The sequence below is a fragment of the Leucoraja erinacea genome, chromosome 27 (genome assembly GCF_028641065.1).
Source record: "Leucoraja erinacea ecotype New England chromosome 27, Leri_hhj_1, whole genome shotgun sequence".
Taxonomy (NCBI): Eukaryota; Metazoa; Chordata; class Chondrichthyes; order Rajiformes; family Rajidae; genus Leucoraja; species Leucoraja erinaceus.
Window position 1 is genome coordinate 4,099,552 of NC_073403.1, and position 19,600 is coordinate 4,119,151.

The window sequence follows — 19,600 nt, forward strand, 5'->3', positions numbered from 1 at the left end:
AACTTATGGGTGTGCAATTAAAGCAAGACTCACCTCTTCCATTTCCATTTTCTTCATCCTGCAAAAGAATCAAAATTACATTCTGATTAACTACAATATAGCACTCTTCTGATTTTAAGAGTCTAAGCAGTTTCTTGATTGTATTGCTTTTAAATGAGCATTTGTGCATTTTTTTAATTATTATTACAGTCACTGCAGACTTCACTAAATAAAAAATTCAAACCAAAAGATCGAATGTTGAAAATGCTGAAAGAGAGAACATTATTTGTCATGGCAAATTATTATTATTTTTTTTTCTTTTTAAGCATTCCGGTTTTTGGGTTATAAATATACTTACTGAACATAAACTAACTTTCACATAACTGCAGTGTAATTGAGCTTACCACATCTGGTACTTAATAAACAATTCCAACATTCCCATAGTTCAGGGTCACCACAGTGGTTACATTTTATTTTGATACATAGGCTTCAATGGAAAACCCCACTATCCAATAAAATTAAAATTAAACTTAAAACCTACAATGAGTATTATCTGACTATAGATTGGCTTCTTCTTAAGATCACACAACTATGAATCAAATGATGACGGAGATCAGTTTCCATTGCAAGTATTAACAAGAACTCTTAAGGGCCTTTCCCACTGACACGACTTTACAGCGGCTGTGTTCGACCATCAAGCTCAAAGGCACTCGCCTGGAAAACCTCGTGCTGGATCGACCGTCAGCGATGAAACCACGAGCTGGATCGACTGACCGCGCACACACACACACACACACACAAACGCATCGCAAAGGTGGGGGCCGGGGAAAGCGGGGGAGCGCTGTCTGTAATTCACACACGCGATGAAGAGGAAGGTAAAAGATGGCTGCATAGCGTACGTTAATCCTTTAGAGAGCGGGAGGTGGGGGGGAGAGGTACGAGGGGGGAGGAGGGAGAAGTCCTTTAGAGAGCGGGAGGGGGGGGAGAAGGGGAGGGGGGAGGAAGAAGGGGAGGGGGAGAAGGGAGGGGGGAGAAGGGGGGGGGGGGGAGGGGGGGGAGAAGGGAGGGGGAGAAGGGGAGGGAGGAGGGGGAGGGGGAAGAAAGGGGGGGGGGAGGGAGAGGGGAGAAGGGGGGGGTGGGGAGAGAGGAGTGGAGTAAGGGAGACACCTTTAAGAAGCCATTTACGTTAACCAGTCCTGAAAACTCCAATGAGCCAATTAAAATGCCCGGTCAGCGAAGGAGCTTGCCTATGGCTGCCCTCGACTGCCTGTATCTACATAGTGACCCCACTCCACCACACTACGAGTTCAAAAAAACCATGCCGATCAATTTTTACTCGTGGAAAATTTTTCAAAATGCTGAAAATCTTTCCTCTACCAAACTGAGGCCGCGAGTATGCGGGAACTTCCCTTGAGCATGAAGGAGAGTTCCAGTGACCTCATAGGACCTCCTAGGACCACGTGTCGACCATGCTGTGAGTTTCAGTCGAGGGCAAACTCTTCTAAACTCGCAGATTAGGTCGCCACAGTGGGACAGCCGCTGTAGGCAATCTCAAAATTCAATGGGTTCAATAAGATCAACACATCAGTCCAAACCCTACGTTTGCAAAGCAGGCAGACACAAAATGCTGGAGTAACTCAGCGGGACAGGCAGCATCTCTGGAGAGAAGGAATGGGTGACGTTTCGGGTGGAGACCCTTCTTCAGTCTGTCTGGAGTTACTCCAGCATTTTGTGTCCACCTTTGATTTAAACCAGCATCTGCAGTTCTTTCCCATATGTTTCTAAAGCAGCTTTGTTTTTCAGTGCATGTTTTATATATTGGCCCAAATCCCTCTACACCTCTCTTATCCATGTATCTGTCCAAATGTTTTTAAAATGTCGTTATAGTACCTGCTTCAACTACCCACTCTGGCTGATCGTTTGTACATTCTCCTTGTGACCTGCATGGGTTTTCTCCGGGATCTCTGATTTTCTCCCACACTCCAAAAACATGCAGGTTTGTATGCTAATCGGCTTGGTATAAATGTAAATTGTCCCTAGCGGGGGTAGAATATTGTAATTGTGCAGGGATCGCTGGTTAGCGTGGACTCGGTGGGTCGAATGGCTTGTCTCCACACTGTATCTCTAAACTAAACTAGTTCGACTCTGGACTAACTATCTGGACTATTATCTGAAATGTGATATTATCTAGCAATAAAAATGTTTTTTCCCCCCAAAGCTTTTCATATTCTGGCGGCAACTTTAGTCCACCAAGTCCCTTTTTGAGTCCAAGAAAGTTTGGATGCCCATAGATGTATGGATCGAAGGAAAAGAGGCGCCAGTCACCAAATAATTGGAATAGAGACACAAGTAACTGCAGATACTGGAAACTTGAGCATCAGTCTGAAGGGTCTCAACCTGAAACGTCATGTGCCCATTTTCTCCACATATGCCGCCTGACCCACTGTTATATGCGCTGTCTTCAGCACTTTGTTTTTTGCAGTAAATTAGAGTAGTCGTTTAGAAATAATAATGGCCAGTATGAAGAGTTCATCAGGAGAAGCCTAGGCAACGAGTCCGGTGCAGGCTTGGTGGAGGAAATACATGGTTCCATTAATGGCAAAGATACCGAGTCCAGAATTCATTCATTCATAAATTAATTTAGTTTAGAGATACAGAACGGAAACAGGCCCTATGGCCCACTGAGTCCGCGCCAACCAGCGATCACCCTTGCACTAGTTCCATCCTGCACACTAGGAACAATTTACAGAAGCCAATTAACCTAAAAATCTGCACATCTTTGGAATATGGGAGGAAACCGGAGCACCCATACGAAACTCACTTGATTGTAGGGAGAGCATACAAGCTCTGTATATACAGCACCCGTAGTCAGGATCAAAACAGGGTTTCTGGCAAAGGCAGCAACTTTATGCCACCTACAATATTATTGCTGTCTAATTTCAGACAGTATCATAATCTTCAGGCACCGGGGAACTTTAAATTTATTACAAATGTCAAATACTCTGATCCTGTAGTTTAATAAAAAACTAAAGGTCCGTCGAGTGGCAAATACCTCATCCTGGGTGCACTGTAAATATATTCTCCCCTTGTGAAAAAGGTTCTATTTTTCCCAGTTTTTTTTTACTGTTGTTAATATAACTGTAAATAGATTGTTTTGTTAACTGCTTTTCCAAAAGCAAACAATCACATCTGCTTTATAACAATTCATTTTCTTTTAAAATCTAGAAAATTAAATATTATTTGTTATTTTAGTTATCTTTGCTTTTCATGGAATTGGTTTTTGAGTACATAATTGTCATTAATAATATCAAATTAAATAAAAATACATTGGCTTCTGATAATTACTCTTGGAACATATCCTGAATGAGTAATGCCCCTTAATATAAGGCGTAAAAAAACAAGTCAAGTTGCATCGGTTGAGAAATAGCTTGTGGCTTTGGTATTAAGCTTCAACCAATATCATTGATCATAAATTACCTCATCATTACATCATCTCTGTGTGTGAATCGTGTATTATGTGGCTTCTTATATCATGTTAATCTCCACACCAGAAGTATATTTGTTGTGGAAGGTTGTAAGAAATGAAACTTTCCACAGTGGTTCTGCAACATCACTTGAAACCCATTTCACAATCCCTCAAAATTTATATCATTACAAAAAGCATGTGTATATATGCTTCAAAAGAACATCAAATTGCCAGAATGTTATTACTTTTAACCACTTTTTATATCCTTGATTTCTATAACTGTCTTCATTTAGGCATGTCTTGTGCACTGGAAATATGAACAGTGGGCCTTGTGAAAAAACATGATAGGTTGGTTGCAGATAATTGTACAATTCGGTTACACAAAGGAAACACATTCTACAATCTTCCTTTATGCTCAAGCACAATATGTAACATACTGGCATTCTAAATCAATATGTTGAAAAGACTCACTGGAATTATAACCCAATGGTGTATGTTAATTTTTTGGAATTAAACAATTTACTTTTTTCTAAATAAAGGAGTCAAAAGACAATACAAGGACCACGCATTGTGGCCAGATTTATATCAGATTCATTCCAATAGCTCATGTATGATATGATTTGCTAGACAGCATACAAAAGGTTTCTCCACTGTATCATGGTACATATGTCAAGATATCAATGCCAATGTTACCAGCAATAACAGTTTCCATTGGAAATATTAGCCTAAAACAATATTTTGAATACAATTGTTTTCATAGACCACCCATTGAAATTAAGGCAGCCCACTCATGAAATGCATATAGGAGACATTCATGTAAATGCTTAAACTGGAGCTGGCTTTTTTTCACAAAATGGTTCTTTGGAAACACTTTCATCTTTTGTGCTTGTGTCATTCTTTGCCCAGCTCCACTACATCAAGAAAGGAGTGACAAAACTTCACCAGGATTAAATGTCTATTTATAAACTAGGGTCAATGTAATGCGGTTCTCACATGTTTTGGTCAACATTCTCCCTTAAACCACAAGACAAAAATAAACCTGCTGTTCCCTTATCCCACTATTTTTTGGACACTGTTGTCAACGACTTGTTTCTGACTGCCGTTTTTTGCCCACAACACAGTGGCTATTTTGGTTGTAAATGTGTTCAACATAAACAGGACAAGCATGTTTCCTTTTATATATTCTCACGAGTTAGGCAGGATGTCCTGCTTTGTAAGCACAGAAAATATGTTAAACATTTGTTTAAACTAATAGCACAACCTGTTACTGTCATACACAACGGCATATTTTAAGTGAAAAACTAAAAATCTTTGATCTACCTTCTGATATCCCTATATTTCGACTTTGAGCACCTTTATCTCCCTTATCTTTCAACTTCTATTCTTGTTCCTTTTTCCTGCAGTTTTTTCTTGGTACGAATATTTCACATCTGTTTCGTTACTCATGTTTCTTCACGTCCTTTGTTTACTGTTCAATCTCGTATGTCTTTTTTTTGCCATTCTTTGTGTTTCATTTTAACCCGAAAAAAATTTGGTGACCTCGTTAAAAAAAAATGCTGAATGACGTGGGGGTAGGGATCTATAACGGTTAAATGTTAGTGAGATCTGCACAACTAATCACATTGCATAATACATCATCATAAGACATCGGTCTGAAGAAGGGTCTCCACCCGAAACGTTGCCCATTCCTTCTCTCCAGAGATGCTGCCTCACCCGCTGAGTTACTCCAGCATTTTGTGCCCACCTTCGATTTAAACCAGCATTTGTAATTCTTTCTTACACATAATTACATTGCATAATACCTGCTGAAAATGTGAGCAGTCAATACCAAGAATAGTAATCACGAAAATTGCATTTTTAGTAGAATTCAATTACCTAAACCTCTCCAAACGTCAGCAGCAATATTTCATTTACAAGCCAAGTGAACAGTTAATGGTCATTTACTGTCTATATTTTTCACATTCCACGTGTGACAATCCAATTGAATGCTTAGATTTCTGGAGATTGCTTCTGATCTGATTGATGTAGCTGCAAAATACAAATCTAAATATATGTTTCTGTTGGCTCAGTAACATTGTTGTCCACATATTTGCCCAATAAGTTTATCTAACAGGGAATAAATTGTAGAACTCAGTGAAACTCTATGAAGTTTTGCTGAAGTCACTTTGTTTCTTAGGTTTTAACAAAAATGATTTCAGTAAAACTATTGGTTTTTAAAGATCAAGAGTACTGAAACGACCAAAGAAATTCTTACTTGCAGCAGCACAACAGGTTTGTAAACACAGTACTCAAAAGATAATATAATAAACAAACATTAAAAAGTAACATTAAAAAAAACCATCATGCAAAATATAGGACAAAGCCTGAAGACCCTAGTGCAGGGGTGTCAAACTCATTTTAGGTCACGGGCAAAATGAGACTTCATGCGCGCCGGATATCACCACGCACATGCAAATGTAGTCCAATCCGGCAGCATGGACAGCTGCAGCCCGCTCTGGCATCGGGCAAATCATCAAGCAGGCCAGATCGGACCCCTTCGCGGGCCCCATCCGGCCCATGGGCCGCGAGTTTGACACCCCTGCCCCAGTGCAATCAAGTCAGTTTTTAAAGATAACGGATAAAGGGGAAATCCTTTAAAAGCTTAAGGATAAAGGGGAAATCCTTTAAAACCGAGATGAGAAGAACTTTTTTCACGCAGAGAGTGGTGAATCTCTGGAACTCTCTGCCACAGAAGGTAGTTGAGGCCACTTCATTGGCTATATTTAAGAGGGAGTTAGATGTGGCCCTTGTGGCTAAAGGGATCAGGGGGTATGGAGAGAAGGCAGGTACGGGATACTGAGTTGGATGATCAGCCATGATCATATTGAATGGCGGTGCAGGCTCGAAGGGCCGAATGGCCTACTCCTGCACCTAATTTCTATGTTTCTATGTTTCTATTTGTAAATAAGCACTACTGAAATGTAGAGGCATTGATGGGCTTTCTTGTGCTGGGTCGAGGACACATCTTCAGAGATAAGCACGTCCAAGAACTTGAAGTTGATGACTCTCTCCATCACCAACCCATTGATGCGGATCCTCAGCCTTCCCCTTCAAAAGTCAACAATCAGTTCCTCAGTTTTACTGATGTTGAGAGCAAGGTTGTTCTGGCATCATTCAATCATATGATCAATCTCCCATCTGTATCTGACATCATTATTCATAATTCATCCAACAACAGCGGTGGCATCAGCAAATTTAAAGGTAGAGCTGGAGCTGTGTCTGGCTACACAGTCATGGATATAGAGTGAGTAGAGCAGGGGGTTGAACGTACAGCCTTGAGGTGCCCCTGTGCTGATGGTTATTGAAAAGAAGGTGTTGCCAATTCGTACCATTTGAGTTTCAATAAGTTTTGAAATTTTACGCAAAATTCAAGTACAGCATTAGTGCAATATTAGTATTTTACTGTTATGTTCCCCGTTAGACAATCTCCCCAATATCTGAATAATCAGACAGACTGCACTCTGATTTCCCATTGAGACAGAGATTTAACAAGTGGAATAGTAGGAATAGTTGAAGGTAATTGAGGAAAGAAAACTAATTCTGTGAATGACAGCAACAATACTGATAACCCAAAAGGTTTGTTTAACATTCACGGTAAGTATCCATGCAATAATTCATCTTTTAACAATATTATGTTAAATGCTTCACAACTCGATCATTCAGAACCACTGCAAAAGAAAATCCAGTTTTGGAACTTTTTAGGAACAAAAATTTAATTTCTGATAATATTGTAAAAACACCTTCTGACCAAAAAGTTATTCAAATTTTTAATAGCTAATTTTTAATAGCTAATTTTGTAATTTTCTTATCTTCTATGTTTGATATATGACATAAATGGAGAATGTGAATGACACTCTGCACCACAATACTGTGCAAATATTAAACAGATTATTTTTGAAGTAATTTAATTATCAAACATATTTGAAAATAGCAACAACTTTTAATTAAAAAATGTATAATTTCCTATACTATTTGAAAGTTGTCATTTTCTATTTCTGGGCTAGTTACATTCATGTAAAAAGTCATTTAGTGAATGTTAGACAAACAAGCCAGCATTCCATACAGAAGCACTAAGTATGGACACTGGACAACATTGTGCTTCAGTGAAGGATTAAGGGAAACTTGTGTTTGGAAACGCTATAGTGGAAATTTCCAACTTGGGAGAAAAAGAAAATTAGCAAAAATAACTTTCAGAAAGTTTAATTTGCATAAGTGCACAATTAACGACACAATATCTGCAATTTTTTTTTAAATTCTCCCTGTGGAATTTAGCTATAAAAAAACTCTTTTTTTTGCTATCTGGTAACATTCCAAACAGATTAGGGCATAAAAGCCAAGCATTCGAGTGTGGGATTACAATAACTTTAAAAGTCTCACATTTAAGAAAATGTGCTACTTCAGAGAGAGCAGAAGCTGAAAGTACACATTTAAATTGAAAACACATTTTAAAAGTCAAATATAATACTAAGAAATATTTTTTCCGCATAATAGGAAGTTCTTAATTTCAATTTGTAGCAAAGTACAAGATCCTGTATATACCCATGTGTATTCTTGTTTGCAGACCCTAAGGAGGCGACTTCGGCAGTCAACAGATGACTTTCAGTTTGACTGGGGGTGGTGGGGGCGGGGCGGATGTAAGGGTGCAGAGGAATGTAGTTTTACTGAAAAATAGGGAAAAGAAAGTTAAAGTAAAAAATGAAAAAAATGTAGCTCTTGCATGAATAGATAGTTCATAAATGAGTTTACTGACCCACTATCAGTGAAATTTCAAAATAATTGTACTCCGAACTAAAAGAAAGTAAAAGTCCGCAAAGAGTTGCTAGAAAGCTTAATAATTTATCTGTTAGCAACAATTCTTCAGTATTCCACAGTCAGCAGAAGACAACAGGGTAATGTGAAAACTACAAAATAGAGATAGGTTGCTTGCATGATCAGGTTGCGCAATGAGCAATATATATTGTATGCAGTAATATTCAAAGAGCAATAATTGGCTCTGCCTTGCGTACTGCTTCATGTAGTTGCCCATCAAAACTAAATCTGGAGAAACCAATTTGAAACTGCCTCACATGTTGTAAAAAGAGATTTCCTTCTGTTCAGCGATTCAAGTCAATCTTGTCAAGTAAATAATTTTATAAATCGATCCAGTGGTAGTAACTGTCTAGACAGACAGACCTTTGATCCTGTCTCACCAACACATCAAAGCAGAACAATCATTGGTATTATGAAAAAATATTTAACCGCTGATAAATATGGGTTAAAAGTAAGACATTTTTCCTGAAACAAATGAAACTGATTTAAATTTAATCAAAATCAATATAATAGAAACAAGATAAAATTCCATGCTGTTTATTTTTCCTTATTTAGATCACCAGAGACAGCGCCAAGAGGCTTAAAAAGAACATCCACAATACATATCATGACAACGTCGACAAGCTTGACAAACTGCACAATTGCGCAACCCTTTATGATTTAACATTGTTCTGGATAAAACGCCTGCAGTCTGCTTTTTAAATGTGTCATTTCCATAATCAAATAAATCAAACAAATATTAATCTCTTCAATATATTATTATACAATTATTTTAAAAAGGACAATGTTTACCCAGATAATTTTTTTATTACAGGGTGTCTCAAAAAAATTCACATTTAAAAATTGTTGAAATAAATATTGCCTTCCCTACACACTGAATAGAAGCTACCTATGCATTAAGACGTTATTTGGGATACAAACTACGATCACAATTCTTACTTGCCCATAATTTATAAACCATATTTTGCTGCCAACATTTCCTTTTGATAATTGGACAGGTCCCGTTCATTTCCTTTTAAGTCACTTTTTCTTTCAGCTTGTTTAAGAACTGGCCTTTTTTTCCCTTGCCATCGTTATATATTTTCCAGTTTTAAGTACAATCAGACTGTACAACAGTATATGGACTACACAACATTATACAAAGCAGCTCAAGGGAAGCTGTGTGTATTTTATTGTCATACGTACATGTACAGATCTTGCTTGCAGCAGCATCACAGATACAGAGAGAAATACATGAAAACAAATTATACATAAATTCCACATAACCTTTCTAAAAGAAGACTGTGCAAAAAAACAAGGCAATAGTGCAAAACAAAAAGAATAAAAAATACTTCAAAATAAAAAGTCCATGTTGGTAGAGGTGGTGTTTTGGTGTCATAGGATTAGGGTTGTGTCGGTTGTATCAAGACCCTGATAGTTATAGGTATGTAGCAGTTCCTGAGACTGATGGTATGGTACTTCAGGTTCTGTAGCTCCCGCCCGATAGCAGCAGTGAAAAAAGGGCATGGCCCCAATTGTGGGGATCCTTAATGATAGATGCTGCCTGCTTGAGGTAGAACATCCTCTCGATGGGGGGGGGGGGGGGGGGGGGGGGGGGGGGGGGGACTGTGCTCATGATGATCTGGACTGAGTACAGCTCTCTATGTAGCCTCTTGCATCCCTGTGCACAGGAACTGCTGTACGAGGCCATGATGCAAACAGTCAAGAAACCTTCTACAGTGCATCTGTAGTAATTTGTTAGAGTCTTCAGCGATGCCTAATCTTTAAACTTGTAAGAAGGTATATGTGTGCCTTCTCCTTGATTACATCTATGTGCTGGGCCAAGACAGGATCGTCCGAGGTGTTAACCAGGAATTTGAAGCTGCTAACTCTCTTCACCATTAACCCATTACTGAAAATCTGGTGCGTGGACTTCGACTTCCCCTTTCTGAAGTCAACAATTAGTTCCTTGGGCTTATTGGCATTAAACGAGAGATAGTTGTTGCAGCAGCACTCAACCCAGGTGTTCGATCTCTTCCAGTACACTGAGTCGTCACCACCAATGATTCAGCCAACTATAGTGGTTTCATTGGTAAATTTATAGATAGTATTGGAGCTGTGCTTAGCCACGGTCATGGGTATAAAGAGAGTAAAGCTGGGAGCTAAACATGCAGCCTTGAGGTGCACCTATGGTGATGGGCAGTGATGAGATGCTATTGATTCACATTGATTGAAGTCTGCTGATGAGGAAATCAAGGATCCAATTGTGGTTCTAATGAAGGGTCTCAATCCTGAAATATTAAATGTTCCCCTTTCTGCACATGCTATCCGACCTGCCGAGCTTTTCACAGCATGGAAATAGGCCATTGGGCCCAACTTGCCCACCTGACCAAAAATCCCATCTCCACTAGTCCCACCTACCTGCGTTTGGCCCATGTAGATTGGCTATTTCATACTAGTACTTCGCCTAGTATGTGCTTTATGTTATCAAGAGCTTACCTACGCTAGTTGGTATGAGTAGCTGCTAGGAAATGTGATGTCCTGCAGATGCTTGCTGTAAGTAGATTTAATAAACATGTGATGTATCTTGATATATGTTCGACTCAACTCATTACATGGTGTCAGAAGTGGGATTGCGTTTGAGCTGAATGTCTTTGGCACGGTCAAGTACTTTCTTCAGATTGGCGTCATGTTCAGCCAAATCACGTCCGTAAACGAGAATGTCATCAACAATGATGGTGCATGGGTACTCAGCAAACAATTGTTCCATCGTGCGCTGGAAAACTTCGCTTGTGGAGTCGATGCCATAGGGCATTCTCAGAAATTTGTATTGGCCAATGGGGGTGCCGAACGTAGTGAGATTGGATAAGTCTGGGTCCAGTGGAATCTGCCAAAACGATCTTTTGGTATCTAGAACGGAAAATACTGATGCGTTGCCTATCTGAGAAGTAACTTCCTCTATTGTTCGCATTGGGTTATGCGGGCATTTGATGGCAGTGTTAAAATCTCTGGGGTTTATGCAGATACGGATCTCCTCCTTGTTTTTCTATGTTGCGACCATAATTGTGGAAACCCAGTCAGATGGTTCAGTAACTTCAGCAATAACACCCATGGAGACGATCCGCTTGAGTTCATTGTGTATTCTGTCACGCATGGCATGTGGAACATGATGTGGTGCTCGGACCACAGGAGTGATTTTGGTGTCGACAACAATGTGGTATTTGATAGGCAACTAGCAAAGCTCTTCGTTAAATAGTTCTTTGTACTGAGGGAGTACCTGTTGAGTGGGGCCCGTCAGCGAGAAAGAGTTGATGGACAACGTGGCCAAAGTATACCAGGCCTAGATCGTGGCAGGCATTGATACCGGGCAAAACCTCGGAATCCCCCTTAACAATATAAAACTTTAAGGTACGGGTCTGCGCATCTATGGTGCACTTCAAATCAGCTTGTCCAAGTGGCTGTAGAACATCTCCCCCATAAACCCGAAGCAAGGCAGAGGTCTTTTCAATACGTTCAGCGTTACGAATTTTGGTAAACTCTGTTAATGAGATGATGTTGCATTTTGCGCCAGTATCAACCTTCGCAATCAAAGGCCTGTTATTCACAAACATGGTTACCTCAGGGTCAAGTTCCTCGTTAGACGAAGGGAGGAGAGAGTGGATGGCAGAAGTGGTATCTGCACTTTCTGGGAGTGGAGCAGGGGATGGCAAGTCAGGCCCTTGGCAGTCATTATCAGCAAGCTTATGTTGTAACAGGTGCAGGCTCGTCCTTGAAGCTGCTTGATTCACACGGGAACGGCAGCATCGTGCAAAGTGGTTTAACTTCTTGCAGAAATTACAGGCTTTTCCATAAGCAACACAGAACTGACGACCCGTAGCATGGAAATAGTTGTAATTTTGACACCGAACAGCAGAGTCCACATCCAGATGTCTTGCGTTTCGTATTCCTTCCCACGGTCAATCCTGCATCCCCACTCCCAACTAACGTTTCCACCGCGGCCTCCCTGTGACGTTTGGCGACCAGCTCGCATATCTCATCACCGTCCCCACTGATTGTTTCCCCAATTCCTTCCCCGGCATTTTCACCGGTGAAAGGAGGTGAGGCGTTAGATACGGTGATTTTGTGTAATTTTAGAAACTTTCCCAATGTGTTATTAACATTCCACCTATATTGCTTAGCCACTGATGCTTCTTTTGTTTCTACAAGGAAAGATATAGATTGGCTATTTCATAATAGCCAATGATTGTGCTTGTTCGTAGTGACTCTGCCTAGTATGTGCTTTATATTATCAAGAGCTTACCTACGCTAGTTGGTATGAGTAGTTCCTAGGAAATGTAATGTCCTGCAGATCCTTGCTGCAAGTAGATTTAATAAACATGTGTTGTATCTTGATATGTGTACGACTCAACTCATTACAGCCCATATCCTTCTAAATTTTTCCTAGCATGTACCTGATAAAGAGTTCGGCCAGAAACATCACCTATTCCTTTTCTCCAGAGATGCTACCTGACCCGCAGAGTTACTCCAGCATTTTGTGTCTATCTTCCATGTAAACCAGCCTTTGCAGTCCCTTCGCTGTCCAAACGTCTTTTAATTGTTGTTATAGTACCTGCTTCAACTACCTCTTCTGCCAGCTTATTCAATAAACAAATTGTTGTTCATATTAAATCTTTCCCCTCTCTGTTCTCTGGTTCTTGAATCCGTGTCGTCGCACGCGATAGCCTCGCCAGCAGTTTGTCTGTCATTTCACCCTTTTTAGTGTGTCAAAAAGTATGTTTTTGGAAGTTTCTTAGTCTTTTTTATGTGGGGCGGGGAGGGGGGGAAAGTGGGGAAACAGTTTTCTCAGTCACTTCCTGGTCGAGATGCGTCTTTTCTCAGAGTCGCATCTTCGCCCACCCCTCGCGGCCTACCATCTGGATTGGCGCGGCCTTTCCTGCCAGAGATCGGCCAAACCTTCAGCAGCGGCGCAGCACTGAAATCCATCGCGGAGCGGAACGATGCCTTACCGGGGATCTCCGTGTTGGAGCTCCGGAGTGTTGGGCCTCCTGATTAACACCGTGGAGCCGTGGTTTGCAGAGCTTCTAGCCGTGGGTGGCACTGACTTTAACAGCGCAGAGTCCTGAGATCTTTTATCGAGGGTTGCCAGCGTTGAATCTCCGTCCAGCTCGGCCTGTGGACTTCGGGAGCCGTGATCTCCGGTAGGAAGCGGCCGATTCGGAAACTCCAAGCCGCTGAGAGCGTTCTCTGTTCTGATGTCGGAGTTCAAGTCAAGTCAAGTCAAGTTTATTCGTCACATACACATACGAGATGTGCAGTGAAATGAAAAGTGGCAATGCTCGTGGACTTTGTGCAAAAAGACAAACAAACAAACAACCAAACAAACTATAAACACAATCATAAACCATTGTTCCGATGATCCCGGCGAGAGGGCTTGAACATCGAGCTGTCTGTAGCAGCGACTGCGGAGGGCTCAAAGGCCCCGACCATGAGTGAACAAAGAGGAAGCTGACTGAACTTTATTGCCTTCCCTCACAGCGGACTCAACGTTTCCCACTATGTGAGAATGTTCATGTTAAATTCTATCGTGTATTGTGTCATTTTTATTCGTATGGATGTATGGTAATTCAAATCTCACTGTACCAATTGGTGCATGCAACAATAAATGTAACTTGAATAAACTTGAATCCCCTACTCTGGGTTAAAAACGGTGCATTACACAGTTCCTATTCTCAATTTTCCTACCTTAACATCTAGAGTGTAATTGCAAATTCTGGCTACCAGGGGGCCTCATGACCCAGTTTCTTCAAAATGTTTTTAAGGCAGTTCATATTTATCACTATGAAAGGAACAAAGTTTCTCCTTTACATATTACAGTGAATACCTTGAAGTGTTGATGCATGTCAGAATCAGATCATGTGATTCGGATGTGAGCTAATATCGTTTATAATTAGATTACACACATGTAAACTACAGCCGCATAGCTCTAGCAGTTAGTATTTCTTCATCCCAGAACTAGTGATAGGATACAACACAGTGATAGAAAACAGAAATACAATGGACACCATTTAACTGACTTGTAACAAAGGGGTTCTAGTAAATGCCTAAGACTCCAGTTCCATTCCTGCTTATGTCAGCAGAGACACAGAACAGTACCAACTCTTGCTAACAAAGTCCTCCTTTGTGTTAGCGGAGCTGACATGGCAAAATTACAATAACTTACATTCATTTGTTACCATTAATACAAAAGAACAACCACAGTTTTTTTTAGAAATATAATCAAGCTAAAATGAATGTTCAGATTAGGGAAACATTTAGAAGCTAGCAAAAATTTAATCTTTTGAGATATAAGGAAATCATAGTAGAGGGAGATGGTGAGGCATGCGAGGAAGGAGATGGAATGTCAAATGTTCTGGCAGCAAAGGCAGCTTGTCACTTGGGAACTGCACAAGAGGCCAGCAGAAGGGCAAATATGTATTGGGATAGGACACAAGGCTGAAGCAATTAGATAGATGGAGGAAATAGTAAAAAAAATTACTGCTGTTCCGCTAACACTCAGATACCGCATTGTTCAATCAATTCCTCCAGCAGTTTTATTTTCTTTTGCTTTAGATTCAACATTTTAACGGTGAATTGTTGAAGAACAGGAGACAACATGGGTTACTGAGCACAGGAATGATTAATGAAAGAAGTGGAAACTGTATTTCCGAGGCAGAGTTAAACTTTTCCAAATTTATATATTTTAAACTCTTTAAAGTTTCCAATCTTTCACAGCAGAAAAATAGTCCTAAGAGGCAAATAACTGATTTGGAATGATAAGAAGGGGCAAGTCTACACATTGGCAACATCTGCTAGCATGGAGAATAAAAAGGGAAGGGAAAATGTCCAGCCGTTTAGTGTGAAAGTATTCAAAGCAGAACTTGTTGAATTTCAGGTCGATAAGTCGAGTTCTGCAATTGTACAAATGTGATAGGATAGAAACTAGAGAAATATGCAGGTTCAAGTCAAGGAAATATCCCGGTCCTCTTGTGTCTCTTGCGAAGAGACACAAGAGGACCGAGAAACTACAGCGGACTAAGAAATTGACAAAGAATATCCCCTGCAAACAAAGTACTAGAGGAACTCAGCAGGTCAGATAGCATCTGTGGAAGAAGTGGATGGACCACGTTTCAGAACATGACTATTATTCAGACTGATAGTAGTAGGGGATGAAAGCTGGAAAAGGGATGGGGGGGGGGGGGGGGGGGGGGGGGGGGGGGGGGAAGAAATGGGGATGGACCATGTTTGGAACAAAGCCTGGTAAGTGCTAACCAGGTGCGACAGAGGTTTACCTGCATCTCTTCCAACCTCATCTATTGCGTCCGCTGCTCTAGATGTCAGCAGATCTATATCGGTGAGACCAAGCGGAGGTTGGGCGATCGTTTCGCCGAACACCTCCGCTCGGTCCGCAATAACCAAGCTGACCTCCCGGTGGCTCAGCACTTCAACTCCCCCTCCCACTCCGTCTCCGACCTCTCTGTCCTGGGTCTCCTCCATGGCCACAGCGAGGCACCGGTAATTGGAGGAACAGGACCTCATATTCCGTTTGGGGAGTCTGCACCCCGGGGGCATGAACATCGAATTCTCCCAATTTTGTTAGTCCTTGCTGTCTCCTCCCCTTCCTCAGCCCCCCTGCTGTCTCCTTCCATCCCCCAGCCTTCGGGCTCCTCCTCCTTTTCCCTTTCTTGTCCCCACCCACCCCCGCCCCCGATTAGTCTGAAGAAGGGTTTCCGCCCGAAACGTTGCCTATTTCCTTCGCTCCATAGATGCTGCTGCACCCGCTGAGTTTCTCCAGCTTTTTTGTGTAACCTGGTAAGTGCTAGATGGATGCAGGTGGGGGGGGGGTGTGGATTGGCAGATGGGTAGAGTAAGTGACAGAGGTAGAAAGGAAAGAATGTCAGAAAGAGAGAAGGGGAGGAGTGAAATGTAAAGCCTGAGGGAGAGATTAATGTGGAAGGGGTCAGGGGGTGGGGAAAGAGAGGGGACTCATTGTTAAACATGAAGCTAGATTGGACCGGGCATGGAATGACAGAAAGAGTCAACAGTGAATTAAAGAAACCATGAGTATCTTTGTTCAATGAAATGATCCAGGTGTACTGAACAGATTAGAAAAGGAAATGTAGTCCAGCCACAACTGGTGATGGATGGCAATGCAATTTCTGCAGAAAATACTCAATTCTGTAGTCTTTAAACTTCAAGGAACTAAACTAAATAGTTCAATAATGAAATTCCAACATTTTATGGTCATCATTCTAACTTGGATCAAATGGTGTAGATATACAGTGGTATTGAAGCGCCAAAGGCTAGACCTGAAACCAAATGTTAAAATATTTGAAATGAACCACTTAAGCTTTTAACTCAGCTGACAGAATCAATTCATTTGTCCTGAATTCACAAAGCTGTAACTATTGTGAGCTGTGGGAGTCAGCAGCTTGCTCTGCACTCTGGTTCACCCTGTACCCTGCTTGACCAGCGCTTCGGATCTGCAGTCTAATCTAAACACCTATTTTGTCAGCAAATATTCTCAACGTTAGTCATGAACTTTCACTGAGCAGATCAACACACTGACAAAATTATTTTGGTCAACTTTATTACAAGACACAAGAAAATAGGAGTAGTTGTAGGACATCAGGCTCAGTATTTAATACGATGCAGAAACAAGAAACTGCGGATGCTGGTTAATACACAAAAGAACACTAAAGTTACTCAGCGGGTCAGACAGCATCTCTGGAGGACATGGATAGGTGACATTTTGCGTTGAGACCCTTCTCCAGACTTATTGTACTGAATGCAGGAAACAGGGAGTGGCAGGAAAAAGTGTGGCGGGTAATAGGTTGACACAGGCGAGGGGGATTTTTTGACCTGCAGATGATTGGAACAAAGGCCAGAGATAAGATCAGTAGGTGTGAGACAGGTTTGCAGGGTTGCGGACAGTGAAGCTAGGTAGTGTTGGGGAGAAATAGGTGGAAGTCCAGGTGGGGCCCAGAGGAGGGAAGAGGGAGTGTGTGGGAGAGAAAAGAGGAAGGGAATGTTAGATGGAGGTTACCTAAAATTGGAGAATTCAACGTCCATACCACAGGGCTGTTAGCTGCCCAAGCGAATACCTGGTGCTGTTCATTCAGTTTGTGGGTGGCCTTACTCTGGGAAAGGAGGAGGTCCAGGACCGAACCATTAGTGTGTGAATGGGAAGGGGAGTTAAAATATTAGCAACCGGGAGATCCAGTAGACCATGGCAGACCTAGTGCAAATGTTTAGTGAAATGGTTGCCGAGTCCATGTGCGGTCTTGCCAATGTCATGCCAAACCAGGAGCCAGTTTTGTAAACTTTTGCTGCAATTCTTCGATGACAAGTAGTACAGGACTAACAACTCTTATGGAAACCATTTGCCTGAAAATGCCTCCATTTTTGGCACTGAACAGGAGATTTAAGAAAAAGAAAAAACACCCAATTACATACGACATTAGCATATATTCACTTAAGTTTTAATCCTAAACATGAAACATATTCAAATTTTCCTCCACGGAATTTCTGTCTAATGTATCTGGTTGGATTTCATCCCACGAAACTTCAAATATTATTTTAATATAACCATATAACAATTACAGCACGGAAACAGGCCATCTCCGCCCTACAAGTCCGTGCCGAACAACTTTTTTTCCCCTTAGTCCCACCTGCCTGCACTCATACCATAACCCTCCATTCCCTTCTCATCCATATGCCTATCCAATTTATTTTTAAATGATACCAATGAACCTGCCTCCACCACTTCCACTGGAAGCTCATTCCACACCGCTACCACTCTCTGAGTAAAGAAGTTCCCCCTCATATTACCCCTAAACTTCTGTCCCTTAATTCTGAAGTCATGTCCTCTGGTTTGAATCTTCCCTATTCTCAAAGGGAAAAGCTTGTCCACATCAACTCTGTCTATCCCTCTCATCATTTTAAAGACCTCTATCAAGTCCCCCCTTAACCTTCTGCGCTCCAGAGAATAAAGACCTAACTTATTCAACCTATCTCTGTAACTTAGTTGTTGAAACCCAGGCAACATTCTAGTAAATCTCCTCTGTACTCTCTCTATTTTGTTGACATCCTTCCTATAATTGGGCGACCAAAATTGTACACCATACTCCAGATTTGGTCTCACCAATGCCTTGTACAATTTTAACATTACATCCCAGCTTCTATACTCAATGCTCTGATTTATAAAGGCTAGTATACCAAAAGTTTTCTTTACCACCCTATCTATATGAGATTCCACCTTCAAGGAACTATGCACGGTTATACCCAGATCTCTCTGTTCAACTGTATTCTTCAATTCCCTACCATTTACCATGTACATCCTATTTTGATTTGTCCTGCCAAGGTGTAGCACCTCACATTTATCAGCATTAAACTCCATCTGCCATCTTTCAGCCCATTTTTCCAAATGGCCTAAATCACTCTGTAGACTTTGGAAATCCTCTTCATTATCCACAACTATCTATGCACTGAAATATGCACTGAAAATGTCAGTCAGTAGCTAAAAGTAAGTGGGCAGAGGACGTCAATGGGCACAGTGATCAGCTTGCCTAATTTAAAAGTATTACAAGCGGCAGCAGAATAGTCATTACATCACGTCATAAATGGTTCTGGTGTTAATCCATTAAGAGAGCTATTTGATTTTATACAATAGGACAGCAATAATCAAGTGCAGAAAGATCAAAGATATTGATCCCTCTAAGTACTTTTTGGACTAAATAGATTCACGATTCATGTTGTACTCAGTAAGCTGCATATTACCCTACAAGTCCTCCAAATCCACTGGGAGGATGTGAACCAACATAAGTGTTTCTTCCACCCCAACGTCCCTGGAATTAAGGCCCTTAAGAATATTCCCAGGCAGTCATTCAGAATTGAGGATGATTTTCTTCCACGCTTGTTCAGTGAATTCTGCAATTTACTCTGGGCTTCCCAATGCATAGACATGAAAATCTTTAAATAATCCCGATTACCCATCTCCACTGAGTTATCATATGTCACAGCTTCCAAGGAGTCTGCGGTGATGATGCAAGTCTATTTTCCAGCAGTCTTTGAGGACATGCCTGAACTGTTTCCTCTGTCTGCCAGATAATATCTTCCCATGAAATAAGTACCTGCTTTGGGAATCTGGTGACAGTCATGCAAATGACTCAAAATGGAGGCGCAGAAAATCTTCAGCCTCTTTATCTGGAGAGCATCCAAGTCTAGTGGAAGAAACACATCACCTACCAAACTAATCACCCACCCACCCATCCTGTGAAGCAATTCCTGCAA

The 19,600-nt window shown here is 41.2% G+C and overlaps 1 protein-coding gene across 5 annotated transcripts in view; it reads right to left on the reverse strand.

The window, feature by feature from the left end:
• Positions 1 to 19,600, reverse strand: part of LOC129710104 (rho GTPase-activating protein 23-like) — a 252,435-nt gene that overhangs the window by 88,530 nt on the left and 144,305 nt on the right. For all 5 annotated transcript variants that reach the window (XM_055656832.1, XM_055656835.1, XM_055656834.1 and 2 more), the window contains one exon: positions 34 to 58. In XM_055656832.1, coding sequence (XP_055512807.1) covers positions 34 to 58 — 25 coding nt within the window. The remainder of the gene's footprint in view (positions 1 to 33; positions 59 to 19,600) is intronic.